General features: G+C 34.5%; 1 protein-coding gene across 1 annotated transcript; it reads right to left on the bottom strand.

The window, feature by feature from the left end:
* Nucleotides 1–3,944: 3,944 nt before the first annotated feature.
* Nucleotides 3,945–10,415, bottom strand: LOC136798981 (uncharacterized). The gene is made up of 4 exons (XM_067055666.1): nucleotides 10,334–10,415; nucleotides 6,635–10,111; nucleotides 5,827–6,332; nucleotides 3,945–4,046 (listed from the first exon to the last, which is right to left on the bottom strand). The coding sequence occupies exons 1-4, from the start codon at nucleotides 10,413–10,415 to the stop codon at nucleotides 3,945–3,947; spliced, it is 4,167 nt and encodes a 1,388-aa protein (XP_066911767.1).
* Between the last annotated feature and the right edge of the window lie 11,441 nt (nucleotides 10,416–21,856).

Raw genomic sequence — 21,856 nt, 5'->3', positions numbered from 1 at the left:
TGCTTCTCTTGAAGTGTGTTGATGATCTGGTCATTGATCGGTACCAGGCCAGTCGAGCTTTCATTTGACTAGAGTTTTAATGCAACGTTGACTTTACCAAGGAACAGATCACTGAATGGTTTTTTGATCGGTTAGGTGCCAAATAAACGCCCCCTTGTTAAATTTTCGATTTTTTCCAACCCCCCGGACCTTATTTGGACCCCCCCCCGTTTATTAATTTTGAAAGATTCCGAGCTACCAAAGGGAAAGTTCCTTGTTTTACTCTAAAAAGCCTAAATTCATAGTCTATTTTGGTCCTTTTTAGGGTTTTTAAGGTCCATTTTCCAACCCCCCGGTAATTAGGTCCGCCCCGTTTATTTAATTTGAACATTTTTTCCAACCTCCCCCCCCCCGTTTTTTTGGCACCTAAGAGTATCTTCTTGGTGTTGGAGCTGATAATTCGATTTTGAATAGCTCTACTTTCTCTTGTCAGCTCATAAAAATCACCCTGCTCCCAAAGATTCCGTCGTCGGTCCAAACATTTGATATGATCTTTATATTTCGATAACTTGGAAGGTTTTTGCCAACCGAGCGGAGCGTAGGTGGCTTAATAGTTTCGCGATGGGTGAGAGGCGGGTTAAAATTTTTCGCTGTTTTTTTTTTGTCGTCTTTCAGTTTCCGTATGTTTCACATTCCGTAGTTTATCCGGGCAATACTTTTGGGGCGCAAATTATGGCGTCGGTGTTTGGCTGCGGGCGTACTACGGCCAATATTCTAAAGGTGGACTCACTCACAAAGATAAAAAACAGCGCTTGTCTTAATAATTAAAATACGCTAATGTAAGAAGTGTAACCAAGCCTTTGTAAACATATTCATCGTGAGAACTTTTTAATGGCTGCTTCACTGCACCACATGCTTTTTAACTTTTGAAATTTGCTGCTGCTGTTATAGATTTTTGTCATGTTTTCTGGTCTTTTGTAGAGTATTTAAAGAGGTTTATTATTCGTTTACTACTAAATATTTTATGTTCGTGTAGTTAGCGAATGCACCAATAAATTGATGATGCTCAGTAATTAGTACAAAAAGAGTTAATTTTCCATAACAGCAACACTACTAATAGCAACACATAGCCCTCTTCTTCACTAAAACTACAAAAAACACAGGTATGATCTTTTTTTTCCTTTTTTCACCAGATAGTTATGTTTTAAATGTTAACCAGTTGTGACAAACTGTCAGTTTTAGAAAGTATTTCCACGTATTTCCTAGAAATCATGTCAATTGAAATTCAGCAATCATTTTTTTGCCAGTATAATCAAACTGTTGAACTATTCAACAAAATCAAACGATAGCTGTTCGATTAAAATTTTTTGATTAGTTTGATTATATAAGTTTGGTGACGACAGTTTTTTATCCGATGAAGTTTGATAGGTATTCAATGAGTTTGGTTTAAGAAAAAGTTCCAGCTTTTCCTCCCCGATCCCGATGCCAGCCCAGGCGATGTCAACCGAACCCTATCAAATCCAATTTTCTTTATCGAACTATCAAATTTCATCGAACGAAATCAAACGGTTAGGTGTTTGATTACCGAACCTGGTCGAACAGTAAGGCGGTCATCGAAAAAATGCTCTGTTCGCGTCGCAACGGGTGTTAAAAATGCATGCGGGCGGACGGGTGTTCAAGAACATTCCCGGGTTTTTTTTAATCACGCCAGTAACTCAGGGGCGGGTGGTAACGTGAGCAAAACAATTTTTTGATGGTCGTCAGAGCAATTGAGAAAAAAGCTATACTTTAAAAGAACAAATTGCTTTTCCCAGATTTTTTTCCGCATCTCCGCACCGGAAAATCGGCGGAAAATTTGATACGGGCGGGTAACGCGAATAGAACAATTTTTCGATGACCGCCTAATCGAACTTTACCGGAAAATCTTCAGTTTGATTAAAGTTTGATTACTTTATATTTATATCGCCAGTTCGATCAAGTTCAATCCATGTTTTTGTAGCTAAAATGGTTCCAGTTATTGCTAGCGCAACAGCTCTAGTGTAAACGATCCCTCACTACAATCATTGGATTAGGAGGGTGAGGTATCACACTTTCTTTATTCTGAAGATTAAAAAAAAGGCTCTTAAGCTTTTTAGCGTGGGCGTCTGCTAAAATAAGCCGTCGGAAATGGGCAACAAGGTAATAAATCAAGCTTCAATATGGAACTTCACCGATTTTGATACACCTTTTGCTAGTCAGGGTTTTCATTTTGAATCATTAAAAACTCTATTGGTACCGTTGTTTTGTATAGGATTCCCATTTCTGCACTAAGATTCTTGATACTTTTCTGGAATCTTTCCCCTATATATATTTTACGAGATAACCAGCAAGAAATTGGGGAGGGTTCGTTTAATGGGATGCAGTTTAAAGCAGTTATAAAAGAGTCATTGTTGTGATTTGTACTTATTTAGATTTATTGCATATAGAAAAACCGCTTAGCCCATCATTTTTATATTTGGATGGATTGCTTATATTGTCATTTTTAAAATTAACCCATCTGCATCATTTTTATTTATTAGATAGATTCTTTACATTGTTATTTTTAGAAAATCTTCACAGCTATTTCTTCATGTAACCAGCCGAATTATTGTCTTATAATTGCCACTTTTAAAGAAAGTTAATCTCCCATTACAGAACTTTTTTTTCATCATAAAATCGAACTTCCCTAAAGTAAAAACAAGAGCCGCAAAGATGCGGATAAATATTTCCTCCGCAAAAGCCTCAAATAGCGAGAATGCCTTAAAAAAAGCTTTAAAAATTTCCAAAAAGATTTTCCAAAATTTCCCCAAAAATTAACTCAATTTGCTATACAAGTGTCCTTGATCAATTCAATAGCTATCACAAAGGAAGTAGTCTAGCAAGCTAGACGACATTTATACATAGTAGAAATAAAGCAAAAAGTAATGAATGGAACAATTTTAGTCGTCTAGAAACCTTTGTGCACTAACTCCAAACAAAAGAAAAGTGTCAATATTTGCGATTATAATTTTTTCCTGCTCCAAATAATTCTTGAGAAAAAAAATATGTGTGGATTTGTGTATTGAAAGTTTTTCATTTGAGTTGATTTCGTTTTGAGAGTTTGTTGTTGCTTGATAAATTGTTTTCTCGCTACGCAAGTTTCTGCGTAGCTAGCCCCTGTATCTATAAGGCTGGAACACCGAATTCTTCCAGTCGTTTATACAAACTAAATCCCGTATTATTATTATTATCAGTATTGGTATTATTAGTATTACATGCATTATAAACGACTCCAGTCTACAAAGGAAGCAAATAATCTAAATGTATTTCAATGGTATTTTTTTGTTTATTTCTTAGTTCAAGCATTTTTTGAACAGCTATTATAATAAATATATTATATTTTCACAAGTCAAGTTCTAACAAAAATGTAACCATTCGTAAAAATAAGTAATGAAAGGTTTCTAGCAACTTTCATTTATTCCCATAAAAACAAAAAATATGCACCACTTCTATTTTTCCGAAATAAAACTTTACACAATCATATCATTTTGTGAAAATTTATGTCCATTATTCTCCATGCAAAATAGTGTCTGATAACAAACATTGAATCATCCACAAAACATACAATTCCGTTAATCCAAAAGTACATCAAATTCAAAGGTACAATCATGAGAACATTCACCAGTGATACTAAAACCAGAAACGTAACATTATACATTGTAAACAGGATAGAACGTAAACATGATAAAACGTAAATAGCATACAACGTTAGCGGGATATAGTGTAAACAGGGTACAACATAATTAGGATACATCATAATCAGGATACAGGATATATCGTTAACAGGATACAGGATACATCGTTATCGGGAGAAATGTAAAGCAGTATGACAAGCATTTTTCCCAACATTTTGATCAAGATCCGACCTTTATTTTGATATATGTTTTTAACTTTATGCAGCATGTTTATCATGAAGAATGAATAACGATTCGTGAAGATTGATAAACGTGTAATATGTATTCGACTTTGCTGAGTTTTCGTGACAAATGAATGTGCATCCAAGTGTAAAGCTTAAAATAAAAAAAACAATGAAATCAGAGGATTTTTGATCAAAGAAAATAAACGTTTATAAGAGTCGATAGATTCCGCACTAATGTACTTCCCAATTCTCTCAAAGGTAACGAATCGAGTGGGGATTGAACTTACGACCTCTCGCTTGGCGGGCGATTACTTTCCCAACTAAGCTAAGATTTAATTTATATAATTTATCAAAAGTGGCAGACAGAAATTTCAAGATGTGTGTTCGGAACAATAAGGAACCTTATACCCTATGAAATTTTCAAAACCATTTTTCCAATTTCTTCATAGTGAAAAAAGAAATTGAATGACGACTTTGAAATAAATTTGATCCAAATTCACCATGACAAACACCAACAATAATATCACTTTTGTCCATATTTATTTGTTGTTCTATTAAAGTTAAATATCATTTTTAATCATTGTTCATTATCATTCTGTGGTGCATGAAAAGTATCAATTCATTTATATTTTTACAGTAGGTTTCAGAATATAAGTTTTGACTAAAATAAGACATTCTAAATGAAAAATCAAATCAGTAAACAAAGAAATAATACAAAACTAGAATGATAAAATAACACAAGTTTATTTCAATAATTTAAAAATTCTAAAAAAAACTCTTAAAAAATCTTATCGACTCTAATAAATGCTTCATTAATAAAGGAAAGAAGCACATAATCAAGAAATGCTTTTCAAACCATTGAACAATATTGTTTAGTCCGTTTTACCAGGACTGAATTTTTTTAGCATCAATTTAATGTTAGCAAAATTTCAAAAGAGTGAAGTCTCAGGCCTTTCTTCTCACAAGTGATTTCTATTCCTATCAAAATTCAGTATAACAAAAGACAAACTCTACAAAAATATTAACTAAATACTAATTTTAGCATCGTATAAATTCATTCAAATAAAACATATCTTTTTAATTCATGTATGACCTACCACAAAGCCCCTTATATTCTTGGCAATATCTCAAAATTTAAGCAGCTAAATAAAACAAGCGACAAGCCTTTAGTTGAGAATATTTAAACATAGATTTCACTGTATGGTAATAAAAGAACTCTTTATATTTAGATGAATGATCAAAATGACCATTATATGTCACTTTCATTCATTATACAAAAATAAACTGCCTTAATCTGTGAGGTTTGCGCCTAACGATGAAAGTTTAGATAGGATTCTATATGGCATAAGTTTGCAGCTACTGAAATATCTAAGTTGTTAGTGACTGTATTTTTAAGTCCTAGCTTGAAACTCTTGAAGATACCCAAACTTGTGCCATTTAAAAGCCTATTGCGTTAAAAGGAGTCCCTTGACTCCCATCCCCAACCCATCCCTATTGTATCATAAATTGGAAATCTGATCCCTGTTTTCTATTAATAAAACATAAAACTATCAAAAAATTTCAATTTCAAAACATCGTGATCTGAAAAGGCATGTGCAAAATTTAAGACCATCCACCAAGGCATCATTAAGGGAGCTATTGAGGAAAATATGATCAATGGCACCTCCATCTACATGCGTTGGAAAATCTACGAGTGGATTGAAATCTTGAAGGCAGTATAATAGATTTCGTTTTTCTTCACTTTCTTTCAGCAGGTCAATATTAAAATCGCCAAAAATAATATCGATATCTGGTAACTCAGATAGCACTGTGTGTAGAATATAAAAAAATGAGGTCAGTGTTTCTTGATGACTGCGGTAGAGTAAAAGAATGTTGAAAGTCCTGTCACAGTATGTATTTTTCTTAAGTTTTAAATAAGAAAACCCAGATACATGCTCGTGTTCCAGAATAGAGATAGATTCTTTGTATCCAATCGCCAAGCTTTTAAATTTGTCTGTATCATTGTTAAAGATCATTGTAAAAGGTTTCATGTTGTATTCCACTTCTTCAATATTTGAATCACAATTGATTTGAGTCTCTGCAAAGAAAACAACGTCAGAATCATAAACTTCTTTATGGTGCTTTAGTGAAGCAGATTTTCCTCTGAGCGATCTGATATTTAGAAAAGTCAAAACCAGATTCTCTTCTGAGGGAGGGAATGAATTGAGTGGTTCCAAAATATTTTCTCCACACCGAAGTCTTTCATACTCTTCATCAGCAAGTTTACTAGATTTGATAGCCGAAGATGAATAATCACCAATAAGAAATAAGCCGTTGAGGGAAGTAACACGACTCAATGCAACATACATTTGACCTGGTTTAAATTGGTTTAGCTGAAAACTGACAACAATCTTTTGAAGTGTCAACCCTTGCACTTTATGCACAGTACGAGCATATGCTAGAATAAGAGGAAATTGTGTCCAGACTACTGTTACCATTTCTTTTCTTTTGGAGGTACCAAATCTAGCTTCAGTTCTTCAATTGGAAATAAACCATTGCGGCGTGCAAAAGTCATCACTTTTCATTTTTTCATTTCCAGCTTTAACATCATCAAAAGGAATATATTTTTTCACATTTACCATTCAAAACTTTAATGTGCTTAACTGTGCCAAGTTGCCCATTTACAAGTTATCATTTATGTCCAGATTGTAGTCAACAAAACTCGAGCACCGACTCTTAGAGTAAGTTGATAAGTTATACCTCCAGTATCTGTGTATTTTTTGTTTCTAATTTCCTGAATTTTACTTTCTGTAAGTCCACGAGGGTATTGTTCAATGGCAAAAATATTGATAATAGGTGTTGACAATGTTTCAATCATTTTGTCATTGTGAGCTTTCACCATGCTGTTTTCTGCAAATAAATGCAAAGCATCCCATGGGTAATTTGGATCATCTTGTGAAATAAATTTGGATCTCAAGATTCTTTCATCTTCTTCTGTTATGATTCCTATTCTAATGTTGTTCAGCAAATTTACAAATGTATTGTCACCCTGTTGGCGCATAACCTCATTAAGCTCAGCAAATTTAAATTGACGCCAAAGTTTTAATAAATTTATCACAAATCCGTTCAACGTAAACACTGGGCCGCCAAAAACAGGAGGTAACTGATATAGATCACCACTAACAATAACTGTCTTATTGGCAAACGGTATACGGTCAGATGTCCCAAATATTTCACAAAGGCGTTGGTGAATTTGCAGTAAAGTCTGTGGACTCACCATGGATACTTCGTCAATGAAAATCACGCTAATGTCTTGAAGTTTGAGACGAAAATTAGTTCTTTGTTTATCACTTAGTGGTAGAAAACCGTGACGGGATAGACCCAGACCAGTATGTATTGTTGTACCATCAATATTGATTGCAGCAACACCGGTTGGTGCCAATCGCAAGATTTTGGCTTTAGATGTGTCACCTTTACGACAAAGAAGCTTGTTTAAAACATCATACAGACATTTGAGAAGATAACTTTTTCCACATCCACCAGCTGCAGTTAAAAAGATACAAAGTGGTTCAATTTCTTCCGGAGATTCTAAATTCTTGTTCTGTACATATCGTTTAATTGACATGTAGACAACATCAAAGATTTCTCGTTGCTTTTCGTTCAAAGACTCAATGTTCAACCTCAATTCTTCCTCTGAAAAAGTTGTACTATGAACAGCAGCTGGAGCTAAATTGGCCAAAGCTTCATCATCATTATGCAGTTCTTCCTCAATATCCGTATTGTTATCTAATTCCTCATTTAGCAGATTAAATACTTCGTCATTCTCTTGTTGGGCGAAAGCGTTCTGATTTGTTAATAAATCACTCCGATAGTTTTGTAAGGCACTTTCAACCAACTCGGAGTTTGGCTCAAAAATTTCTCTGTTTCTATTGACTTTTTCTAAAACATCAGGACTGGACAATTTCAGCATATATGAGCCGTCTAATTTGAGATCTTCTTCTTTGCGAAAGGGATAAAACAACATCAAAAGGTGATGAGCATACTTCTCTGGGTATAAATGACGATTTGGTGTGTATGTTCGGAGAACTTTTCTCACTTTACGACATCTCATACATTCTTTAGAATTCATTAGGGGAATTTTCTTAGGAAGCGGGTTTTCAACATGGTTTTCTTCAACAACAGTGTCATCAAGCACATTAGGCTGACTGTCATTTATAAGTTCTGCATAATCATTTTTTTTATCAAGTTCAAAGTTGCTGCAAAATTGTGCATAACATAAACTATCAATTTCTCTGTATTTTCCGTTTGAAAAAGTTCTATTGGGTCGATCAATATATCTATCCAGTATGTTTTTCTTGAAAACATCTTCACTATCCTCAGGAAGCTCAACCAATTCCTCCTCAGACTTGAACATATGAAAACGCTCCTCTGGTAAATGAGTATTTACAAACATGACCTGAGGGTATCCTTTGCGCAACCAAAGTTCAGGCATCAACTGATAGACTGCTTCTTGAACAGAACATTCTCTGTTATCACTGTATGCTTGAGCTAACTTTTGCATTGTTTCAAACTTATCTTTTTCAAGTTCTTTACACTCTGCTAAAGCCTCCTTCATTGCATTTGAGCTGGAAGTTTCATTTTTTGAAAAGTATGCACACATATATTGCACTGCTTTGTAATGATTAAAAACTGGTTGGAGGTCGATATTGGCTTGCCATGCCAAGAGTCCCTCTTCAAAATAGTTGTTTACAAAACAAGAATTTGTATTTCTTTTAAGGTGAACCTGAAAGTCATTTTCATCTGTTGATATTGATAACGCAACTTCATAATCAGTAAGCGAAATATCTAGAGACTCAAGAACCTCGTCAATATTTGGAATATTTTCATAGTTTGGTCTTTCAAGGTACAAAAAGTTTCTTTTTTGAGGATTTAAAAATTCATCAATACAATTTTTAACTTTTGAAAATATTTCTTTTTGCTTCAATCGAATTTGATCCTTATCAGGTGTATCTGGAGGTAATGGTTTTGCGATTATTGTTCTGTGGGTAAAAAATTTACCGAATCCAAAACGACATTCTTTATTTCCATACTTTTGACATGTTTTTGAATGGCGGTGAACCTGATACTGCTCAACAAGTTCTTTCAACCTAGATGGTTCAGTGGGTATATTGGCAGAGATAGCAGAATCCAAAAATTGTGTATATTCTTCAATACTCTCTAGTGTTAAGACTGGCATATTTTCAACCCATAAGAGACAATGTGCATGGGGAGAGCCTCTGAACTGGAATTCTATTCTAATTACATGGAATTTCACTTTTCCTAATGGCCCGTTAATAACAATCTCTTTATAGAAAACTTCAACGCGATATTGAAAGTGCCTTACTAAAAGAACTGGATTACTATTCAGAAGCTCACATCTTTCAAAATATGGCAATGCGATTATCTCCTCGTCAGATAGCTCTTGTCCGTTTAGCCTAGAAATTATGTAGGGCAATTCGTTCCACCTCAAGTCAGCACAGGACAGTGTCATGAAAAATGAAGGAATTTCAAGTTGTTTGACCATAGCTAACACATCAGATAACATATTTTTCCAGTAAGCAGCAGAAACTTTGACACTATTCATAAAAGTGTAAGCTACCTCATTAACTACAAAGTTTTTCACATTTTCTTTGAAATTGCTACTTAGCATACCTGCACTGATATTTCTCCCTGAAACTTCACGCATTGCCACATTCATTTGATTATGCAAATTAGTTTGTTGTGAAACAAAGTTAGCAAAAAAGAGGTAATCAGAATCAGATGCAAATCGCTGTGTGTAATTTAAGAGACGTTGATTGAAATATTTTGTATGAGTGAGTTTAACATCTCTGTATTCTGATAAGCCAAATTTTCCAGTTGGGAATAAATCAGGAAAGGCCAATACTTCCACTTTTTCATCTTTCAAAACATTCAAAGGAGCTTTTCCTTCACCTGGAGCCACAACAATATTTTCGTCATCAACAATTGCATGAGGGCATTTCGAAATCAAAGTTGTTTCAACACAAGTCAACCGATGCTGATCCATTGGATCCTCATTTTCAAACTCATCTTTTTCTTGAAAGTTATGAATTTGCTTGACATTGCTATCGTCAATAAATCTTAAAATAACTTCTACAGATGTTTGGGATTCTTCACGACCAATAGTGGAAAAATCAATATCTTTGTCATCCACAAATCTTATGTTGAAAGCATTCTCTGCTAAAATATCTTACACATTAACATGTTCATATAATGGGTTGACACTTTTTAGGTGATTCAAAATAGAAAAAACAATGTCAGGTCTGACAGCCTCAGATAATACATGGCCATTGTAACACAATTTGCGTTTCAACTTCATGAAAATAACATTGCTCTCATCAAGTGTTCTTGGTAACACATTGCAGACCTCTTCAGTTGCAATTGGAATATTGCACACAATACCCTTGATTTTAGGAAATTGTCCTTTTGGTATGATCTTGATTTTTGCAAACAAAATACGTTGCGATATAACAGCACGTTCCATCTTGTTAATGTTTTGTAAATGATCTGGCATATCATACAACTCAAGTTTGTTACTTACACTCTGACACGGAATTTCTTGTTTCAAAAGCTTTTTATCACAAGTTTTACAAATATATAATTGATTATCAGAAAAACTAGGAATAGGACTACACTTTGGATCAAATCCACTTTTATTGTACTTTTCTTCTTTAAATGGCATGACCGCTCTTCTGTAAAGGCAACGGTGACAAGAAACACATATGTATAGAGGACCTTCTTTAATTTTTTCTTTAAATTTTAATATTCTTTTATCCCTATCAGGCCCGGCGGAAGCGGGGAGACTGGGGAGACTTCAGCCTCCCCGCTTTTGAGCAAATGATATTTTTTTTCTTAAATTTCTAGCGAATTTTACCTCATTTTGAGCCTTCAGCCTCCCCACTTTTACGGTTGTTCCGCCGGGCCTGCCTATCAGAATCTTTTTTGTCTTTTTGATACTTTCTGTTTTTTTCTTTAATAGTTTCTGAATTTTTTTGATAATGTTCTTTTCTGTTTTCTTTGATGTTTTTGGAGTTTTTTTCATAATGTTCTTTTTTGTTTTCTTTGATGTTTTCTGAATTGTTTTGATAATGTTTTCTTTCATAATGTTCTTTTCTGTTTTCTTTGATGTTTTCAAAGTTTTTTTCATAATGTTCTTTTCTGTTTTCTTTGATGTTTTCAGAGTTTTTTTCATAATGTTCTTTTTTGTTTTCTTTGATGTTTTCTGAATTTTTCTCATAATGTTCTTTTTTGTTTTCTTTGATTTTTTCAGAGTTTTGATCATAGTATTTATAATTGTATTCAGTTATACTAGAAAGATTTTCTGTCTTACATCTCTTTTGCTTGATTTCCTCTGAATGATTTTCATAATGTCGCTTTTGCCTTGTTTTATTTTGATGTTGACGTCCATGTTTTTCTGCACTGTTTTGAAGATAATCATTATATAACACTGTTCTTTTAAAGTTATTCAATTTTTTTACTAAGTTGCTTTGATTCTCAGAAAAATTTACTTCTATATAAGCTATTTTAATGTAGTGCAATCCATCATGGATGGAACAAACATAATTGGTTACATCATCCAAAGCTGAAAATTCGAGCAAAATTGACCTGCCATTGTCTTTTTCAACAATTTTGCCTTCACTGTCACAACTTAGACAATCAAACATGTAAATTTTATATTTTTTTTCTTTTTCAATTTTACTTTCAGTATTGCAACGCAATGGTCATTAATAAAAATAATTGCTCCAGTAACGTGTTCACTAAAAAGTAGACCAAAAATATTTGTGTCAATTGCACTCTCATCTTGGAGTGTATCAATGCATATATCAACTTGGCGAACAACTGTTATTTCAAACTGGTTATTTTATATTACAACACGTTGAGGTATTTCATCAATAGTTAACGACCGATTTAAAGAAGTATCCTTGAAGATCTCGTCACCAGAATGCAAAATAAAATCCAAATCAAAATCTTTCCAAATGTTAATTTTTCTAACCTTTGTCCAACATATCGAAAAAAGTGAATTTGTAGCAGATTGTTTATCAGCACTTACCCCAAACATTTCATGAGCTTGGTTAAAGTTTCCTTGCACAATTTTACTATTGTCAGTTCTTGGACCTGGGTTGAGTTCTATATCCCCTGATAATAGGAGTGTGTAATTAACTTTCATAAATATAAGGTTTGAATCTATAAGTCCATAAGTAACGTTCGGATATGGAACAAACATACCATTTCTGGAAAGGTGTAAAAAAACTAGTGGTGTTTCGAAAAATGTTATCTCGTACGATTTGGGAATTGCAACGAAAAGGAAGAATAAAAGGGCTACAAATCGCATTGGTCTAAAAATTTGGAAAATAGCATTATTGCAAAGGAAAGAATCAATAACAATAGACTTACAAACACCTTTTACATTTCGCTGAGCTGTAAAAGCAAAACTTCCTATACATGCGCGATAGGCTTCGATGGATATCATATTGCAATTCTGTAAGCTTTAGCAAAAGTAAGGTGAAACGTTTTCAAAAAGTATATGAATATTTGTATATATTTTATCTCACGTGTTTGGTATATAAGAAGGTAGAGGTGTAGGTATTAGGGAAAGGTTTTGTTTGTACAAGGTTTTTATTATATATATGTATATAAGTTTCAAAGTGCAGATTTTCCTTCGCACAAGTTTCTAGGAACGGATTTCCCCTCGCACAAGTTTCTAGGTACGGATTTCCCTTCACACAAGTTTCTAGGTACGGATTTTCCTTCGCACAAGTTTCTAGGTGCGGATTTTCCTTCGCACAAGTTTCTAGGTGCGGATTTTCCTTCACACAAGTTTCTAGGTGCGGATTTCCCTTCGCACAAGTTTCTATATAGGTACGGATTTCCCTTCGCACAAGTTTCCAGGTACGGATTTCCCTTTGCACAAGTTTTTAAGTACGGATTTCCCTTCGCACAAGATTTGTTTGTAATCAATGTATTATTTGTTTGTTCAATAGTGTATACTTTGTTTCAATAGCTTTGCTTTGGTGCAGATTTTAGCACTAAGTTGCGGATATTTAATCCGCAGATCCTGCTTTGACACAGGGAAGACCTTCACTATAGAAAATAGCTAAGAATCTTTGAATGACTGCTTGTTCTAAAAAGAACACAGCAAATCAAGTATGTTATATGATATGTAAAGTTTTTTTGCTTTACACGACGAAAATGTTGAAAAACACTAGATACACTGTCTCAATGTGAAACTTGCTGCTAGCCTTCTACTGTAAAGAGAAAAGAGTGAGCTCGAAAAGGATTCGGAAATTACCTATAATGCAACAGCTTACTATCTTGATAGCCCAGATAATTTCATTCCCCAAACATCCAGCCAGTTTCTCATCTACTGACTACCAAGCCAACAAACAACAAACCAGTTTCTAGTGGTTTCTATCCTTTTTCCACTGTGAGACTAGGAAACACAGCACTGCGAGCGCATTTTCTTAAAGTGTCAGCCAGGTTGGCCGAAAAACGGTAATTTTCAAGCACTTATTAATTCAAGTCGATTTCTATTTTAATATGATTTGCCAGCGTATTGCCTCATCGACGAAAAATCGAAAAATTCACAACTTTGACGTAATCGAGTCAAAACACAACGACCGCCGGCTCTCAAAAAAGATAAGGACCGGGAAGCTTTTCGCCGTCTCCTGGACGACACACTTCGTGTTAAAAACTCACGAAATTGACCAAAACCGAGCGTTAGACTTTGAGGAGAAGAAGAAGAAGGAGAAGAAAAATTACCGTTTTAACAAATATTTCCTATATAGATAGGAAATATTTAATAAGAGAAAGTAAAAAATAAAAGGATAAAAATAAGTAAATAAATAAATAATAGTAATAATATTTAAACATATTATTTGAAAGGTGGCAGTTAGTGTAAGCTATATCTAGTTATAGGAAAAGACAGGGCATGATTCGATAGAGTAGATTTGTTGTTCCATTCATTGCTCAAGCGGGTGCATTCGTCTACAAAGTGTTTGCCGGCACCACTGGGGAGATTGAACAAAATTTTCTTCCATTTGGTTGTTCCGTTGTATGTCGCGTTGAGTATTTGTGATAGATCTTCGATTGTGTGTGGACCCCATAGTTTTGGTTCGTTGTTGAGTTCATTTGGGTTGGGTGGGTTGAGTTCCGCATCATGGTAAGCTTTTACATTTTTGTTTACGTCATTGTTGGTTGAGTTTTCCGACGTCACTTTTTCTGATTTCGGCGAGACGTGTCTACCTCTAGCCAGTGCCTTCCCACAAACCAAATTTTGTATTTATTTTATGGTCAGCTACACTTTGAAGCGTTTGTCGAAAGTTATCGCACTGCGGTGGAGGGTAACGTCGATTCCGTGCGGAGTGCATAAAGGCGGGAAAACACGGAACTCGAAAATAAAGACTGGAATGGACAATCGAAGAGGATTTCTTCATGGAGAGATCGTGCGTCGATGTCAAATCTAGTCTTGATTTTGGAGTTCCGTGCATAAAATTAAAACAAAAGAATCCTCGGGATCGGGATGAAATTTTGATGAGCTAAAAATGTTAGTTTCTCATTTTCAAAAGGTATTCTTCCTTGCAGAAAAACAGCCAAAATCATAGAAAACTCTCAACAGCCAGTCGTCGAAACTTGGTAAATATTTGATGGTAAAAAGTTGATCATCGACGATGAGTCGATCTAGTTTTAAGATTCAGAGGTACAATGATAAAAAGATATCTTTGCTAAATCGTTATCTTACTAAGAAATTCAACAAAGTTGTTATACTTTAGGCGTACAAACTTTTGCGAGGACGAAAAATCGCAAAATTCACGACATTTACTTTCGCGAATTTAACGGAAAAATATTTTTCGCGAGCATAAACTTTCGCGAATCAAGACGTAAAATTCAGAATTTTCCCATGAAAAAATGGCTTAGAGACACAAATACTTCTTGGGTTGGCTTGAAACATTTTTCTTTTGACTTATTAGTCTTTTAGCAGGCTAAAAAGTGCCATAAAAGTTACATTTTATTCAAAGTTTGAAGTTTTACAGATTTTCTATTTTGTCAAGAATTTTTCGCGAGCATAAACTTTCGCGAATGGCCCTTCCTAGAATTTTTAAAGACATTTACTTTCGCGAAAAGGGCCAAAATTCGCGAAAATCGCGAAAGTTTCTGCTCGTGAAAGTTTCTACGCCTAATAAGTTGTAATATGACTGCAAAATCTTATTGTAAATATAAACGAAAGTTAGATGAAAATAATAAAATTTATGGAGATTCCTTCCACAATTCAAAGCAAAACCTCCAAATTTTACTAGTTTCTAAAGTTGAGAAATTTGAAAGTTTTTAATCTTAAGAGCTCGGGAACTCAAAATTAATTGGCAGCCTTAACTCTGATTATACAGGACCAAACTCTTCAGATATAAATAAAAATATACAGCAGCGCATAAATTTAAAGCAAAATCATAAAAAATAGTTTCTATTTAATGACAATTTTCAAGATTTCTCAATGGTCACTGATAGAATTTCCATCATCTTTTCTCTTCCATCTGCAGATTCGGCTGACTGGCTGATACTGCTTCTTTTTCGTTCAGTTTCAACTTTTCAAAACAAACGATTTTGTTTCTCTCTCAAAAAAAATTCAAAATTCGAATCACAAAAATCTATATGAACTTTACCGCTCGAAGCAATGCAGCGACTTCTTAAAAAATGAAAAAAACACAGGCGACGGTGTGCAGCTCGTCCAAAGTCACGGCAAAATGAGCTGTGCCGAAGAGAAAATCTTGGACGGACTTTCCCGTCCAAAAACATTCGATTCCACGGGAAAAAGTAACAGACGTTAAATCGCGATAAAAAAGCGGTTTTCGTCTAACAGGCTAGTCTACCTCCTGGCTGCAGAGGATTTTTCTTTGGGCTTAATATTCGAGCCTGTCAGTCCAACTAACCCTCTTCACCCTTGACTGTGGGCGTCTTTTCTTCGAGGTATACGTTCGCCCTCACACTCACGCTACCTTGACCGCGGTAGTCTTCATAATTTTTTGACCTTGTCTAGCACCACTTCAGATTGTGACGGAATAAATTTGTATAAGAGCAAGGAAGAAAGTAAGTTCTGCTTGTGACACGGAAGACTTTGCTCGGGTAACTTAATACATTAATTTTTCCGCCCCAGTTCCAGTCCCTAAACCATAACAAACTATACATTTTTGGGAGCGTATTTGGATATAGAATACTTAAATTCTTTCTCAGTATATTTAGAGATATCTTAAAAAAACCTGATTATGACGTCATGATTGATGACGTCATAAATACAAAAAGTTGAATATCTCGAGAAATATAAATCAAAACTTTATGAAATTTAGATCAATGGTAGAGTACATTGAGATGTTTCAGTAAGTTTTGAAAAAAAATTTCAAAATTAATGACATCAGCAGAAATTGCAAGAATTCGAATTTTTGCGATAAAATGCTGACATCAGCAAATTTTTTAAAAAACATTCTCCTCCTCTTGATGGGTTCTATCATTGGTCCAAATTTCAAAAAGTTTTGAGTATCGGTTCTTGAGATATTCAACTTTTTAAAATTATGACGTCATAAATAATGACGTCGTAATCACGTTTTCTTAAAAAAACTCTGCTGGGAAAGAATTTAAGTTACACCGAATACGGTATTCTACATCCAAATACGCTTCCAAAAATGTATAATTTGTTATGGTTTAGGGACTGGAACTGGGGCGGAAAAATTAATGCATTTTTGGGACATGCATTAAGTTACCCGAGTGGTTGTATCACGATGCTTTCTTGAAGATTTCTTTCCGATATTCCAGATTTTTAATTCTTCTTGATTTTCTGTTCTCACCGGATTCTTTTCTCTTCCACAGTTTGACCGTCCGCGACGGTTTTAACCGTTTAACCGGCACAATCAATCCAACAATTGATCTAACATTTCAATTTCTTTGTTGGACGAAATGTTGGATACGAAAGTCACGTGGAAAAATTTGAAAAGTTTCATGGCCCAGAAAAATAGAGCAATGAGCAACAAAGAGCCAGAAAAAAGTTAAATGATCCACAATGACCAAGAAAAATAGTACAATGAGCCACTATAATCCAGAAAAAAAGCACAATGAGACACAGAAAAAAAGCACAATGATCTACAAAGACCCAGAAAAAAGCACATTGAGCCAGAAAAAAGCTTAATGAGCGACAAAAACCCCAGAATCATGCCCCTTTAAACATAACGACCCACGAAAATAGTACAAAGATCCGCAATGACCAAGGAAAAAGCGCAATGATACACAATGACCCGAAAAAAGCAAAATGACCCAAAAAAAGCACTATGAGCCACAATGAATTAGGAAAAAGCGTAATGATCCACAATGACCAAGAAAAATAAAGCAATGATACACAAGGACCAAAAAAAATCAAGCAATGATACACAATGACCAAGAAAAAAAAAGCAATGATATACAATGAATTAGGAAAAAGTAATGATACACAGTGACCAAAAAAAAAAGCATTATGAGCTACAATGAATTAGGAAAAAGCACTATGATCCACAATGACCAAGAAAAAGTAATGATACACAATGACCAAGAAAAAGCAATGATACACAATGAATTAGGAAAAAGTAATGATACACAAGGACCAAAAAAAAGCAATGATACACGATGACCAAGAAAAATAAAGCAATGATACACAATGACCAAAAAAAAGCACTATGAGCCACAATGAATTAGGAAAAAGTAATGATACACAGTGACCAAGAAAAAGCAATGATACACAATGACCAAGAAAGATAAAGCAAAGATACACAAGGACCAAGAAAAAGCAATGATACACAAGGACCAAAAAAAAGCATTATGAGCTAAAATGAATTAGGAAAAAGCAATATGATCCACAATGACCAAGAAAAAGCAATGATACACAATGACCAAGAAAAATAAAGCAACGATACACAATGACCAAAAAAAAGCACTATGAGCCAAAATGAATTAGGAAAAAGCGCAATGATCCACAATGACCAAGAAAAATAAAGCAATGATACACAATGACCAAGAAAAATAAAGCAACAATACACAATGACCAAAAAAAGCACTATGAGCCACAATGAATTAGGAAAAGCGCAATGATCCACAATGACCAAGAAAAATAAAGCAATGATACACAATGACCAAAAAAAAGCACTATGAGCTACAACGAATTAGGAAAAAGCGCAATGATCCACAATGACCAAGAAAAAGCAATGATACACAATGACCAAGAAAAAGCAATGATACACAATGACCAAGAAAGATAAAGCAAAGATACACAAGGACCAAGAAAAAGTAATGATACACAATGACCAAGAAAAAAGCACTATGAGCTACAATGAATTAGGAAAAAGCAATATGATCCACAATGACCAAGAAAAAGCAATGATACACAATGGCCAAGAAAAATAAAGCAACGATACACAATGACCAAAAAAAAGCACTATGAGCCACAATGAATTAGGAAAAAGCGCAATGATCCACAATGACCAAGAAAAATAAAGCAATGATACACAATGACCAAGAAAAATAAAGCAACGATACACAATGACAAAAAAAAGCACTATGAGCCACAATGAATTAGGAAAAAGCGCAATGATCCACAATGACCAAGAAAAATGAAGCAATGATACACAATAACCAAGAAAAAAGCACGATGAGCTACAACGAATTAGGAAAAGGCACAATGATCCACAATGACCAAGAAAAATAAAGCAATGATACACAATGACCAAGAAAAAAGCACGATGAGCTACAATGAATTAGGAAAAAGTGCAATGATCCACAATGACCAAGAAAAATAAAGCAATGATACACAATGACCAAGAAAAAAGCACGATGAGCTACAATGAATTAGGAAAAAGTGCAATGATCCACAATGACCAAGAAAAATAAAGCAATGATACACAATGACCAAGAAAAAAAAAAAACACGACAATGAAACTAGGGAAAAGAAAGGCAACAAGTCCACAATGACCAAGAAATAAAATCAGATACACAATGACCAAGAAAAAAGCACGATGAGCTACAATGAATTAGGAAAAAGTGCAATGATCCACAATGACCAATAAAAATGAAGCAATGATACACAATGACCAAGAAAAAGCAGTACGAGCTACAATGAACTAGGGAAAAGGCACAATGATCCACAATGACCAAGAAAGATAAAGCAATGATCCACAATGACCAAGAAAAAAGCACTACGAGCTATAATGAACTAGGGAAAAGTGCAATGATCCACAATGACCAAGAGAAAAGCACGATGAGAAAAATGACGCAGAACAAAAAGACAATTATCCAAAAAGACTATAAAAAAAGAAAAATGAGCCACACTGACAAAGACCAGAATTCTTGATATTCATGACGTAAACTTTTTCGCTGATTTTTATAATCCGCCATTATGGGTGGCATAAATCAAAACAAGTCGCTGAAATCAAAGTATATTCTTGGCTGAGCTTCTTGTGTTTCTTGATCATGTACTGTTTCTTTGGTGCTTTTTTGATTCATTCCTGCTTCAATTTACAAGGATGGCGAAGGCATGCAGTGTGGTAAACTGCTCAAACCGATACATTTCGAAAAAGATTTACAAAGCGTACAAAAACATTCCTTTCCATTCTCTCCCTGTTGAAGAAGATAGACGTGTAAAATGGATTGCTTTCATTAACAGAAAGCCAGGAACTCTTCAAAAAAAGTTTATGTTTGAGGTGATCATTTTGAACTGGGGAAGAAAAGTAATGACAGAACACATACTGATTATATGCCAACTATTGCTGCTAAAACTAAGGAGAAAAAGTCATTCGAATCAACACAATCTGCATCTTCTACATCCCCTAGAGTGTCTAAAGCGAAGCTGATAACACCCAGTAGAACTCCTTCTAAACTTCACTCAGCTTCTTCCTCATTGAAACGAACAATGAGGCACAAAAAGATTCTGATGGCTCGATTGAATAACCCAAACCCAAGATCCAAGCCAAAACTCGAAGATACGTTATCTGTAATTGATAACGATGATAAAGAAAATCAAGACAATGACACTGCTGCTTTGAAAGAGAAGATAAAACAGTTGGAGGAAATAATTTTGAATAAAGATAAAGAACTCTCCTCATCCAAGTGGAAAATAAATGTAATAACGCATAGTAACCGTCACCTGAAAAATAGAGTTGAGAGGCTTATCAAGTACAACAATATTAATAATCTCAAACTAGTTGAAACACGGAAAACTATACGAGAACATGTTTTTTTAGTAAACAATGACACAGACAAGATGAAATTCTACGCAGGTCTTCCATCTTTTGAAATTTTTGATGAAATCTTTAACTTTGTTAAAGATCATGTGGATCGAGATGAGAATTCGATTAAATTAGCACACAAACACGAATCCATTATTGTTTTAATGAGGCTTAGACTGGGCCTTTTGGAGCAAGATCTGGCGTACAGATTTGGAGTTTCCCAACCTACTATCTCGAGGATCATCAACCGCTGGATCGGAGTGATGGCTACCAGGTAAAGGTCTTGTTGGGTATGACCCCACAAGGGACAATTTCATTCATTTCCCAACCGTGGGGAGGATGAACCTCAGATGTTCATGTCACTGAATATTCAGGCCTTTTGAAAAATCTTGTTCCAGGAGATTTTGTGATGGATGACCGTGGGTTCACCATAATTGATTCAGTTAGAATTTATTGTACTACATTAAAAACTCCCGAGTTTACGAAAGGAAAGTCTCAACTGGAAAAAGTTTCTCTAGACGAAACACGTGATCTGGCTTCCGTTAGAATTCATGTAGAACGAATAATTGGACTGTTACAAAATAAATATACTTTGTTACAAAAGATTGCCCCTATCAACATGTTAATGTTAAAATCTGATGGAACATGCATATTATCAGAAATTGTCATACTTTGTTCAGCGCTCAGTAATTTAAATGGTCTTGTGGTACCCTTGGATTGATAAATCTATAGATCATTATTTTTTTTGAAAATAATTTTTCAAAAGTATTCTTCAAAAAAATTGAACAAATATTTTTTAACATTATATATAAAAATAGTTACAATTTTTTTTTAATTAGTTTTTGGCTTATTTTTTGCTTTCCCACAGCAATATGGGCAAAACCATTTCTTCTTTGTGACTTTTTCGATACCCAAGCAAGAAATATGATACTGCTTCACGACACAAGATTTGTCGGCACAAGTAATAAGTTCTGAGTCATTAGTCTGTTCTCAAGTACAAACATTTTCAGCCCTGTTTTCTTTGTTTTTGATTTCCGGAAGTGGAATGCGACATTGCGAATACCATTACCATTGGCAATATCAACTTTTTCAACAAGAAATTCATAGTCGATTTCAATGACTTCAACAAGACAATGTTTATTATAACCAAAAACCATAAAATAGCACGCCTCATGATTAGCCATGAGCATTTGCAATTGTACCTGATAATAATACGTGTGATCTCGCTTTAGGTAATATTTTACATCAGATTCATTGAACATCATACAGAATTTTGTATCAGTTTTTGCTAGGTCTGTAGGAGATTTTTCTTTACATTTGATAGGGCATTTTATTTCAATAACATAGCTTTCTTTACAACATGAGCAATCCAGTAATCCATCTGGTGAAGCACCGAGAAATGGAAATTCACTACTTCTAATTAATCCAGATTCTGTAATCTTTGCGTCTCTATGCTCATGGTTAAGATAAACTTCCAGATAGGAGAGGGCAACTTTTTCATTATCACAGCCATAAGTTGTTGCATTGCTTGTGAATTTATGCATTTGCGGATAACAAATTTGCATGATTAGGCTTTTCGATGACTGTGATACATCTGAATGACAGGCTTGTCTAAATTTACTTGCAGTAATGACACCAGCACGTGCTTCGAACCAAAGGTTTGATTTAGCCTGTTCTCTAGTGTGTTGTTCAATAA

The sequence above is a fragment of the Clytia hemisphaerica genome, unplaced genomic scaffold (assembly GCF_902728285.1).
Source record: "Clytia hemisphaerica strain Z4C2 unplaced genomic scaffold, Clytia hemisphaerica genome assembly, whole genome shotgun sequence".
Classification (NCBI taxonomy): Eukaryota; Metazoa; Cnidaria; class Hydrozoa; order Leptothecata; family Clytiidae; genus Clytia; species Clytia hemisphaerica.
This window is presented reverse-complemented; position numbering and strand designations above follow the sequence as displayed.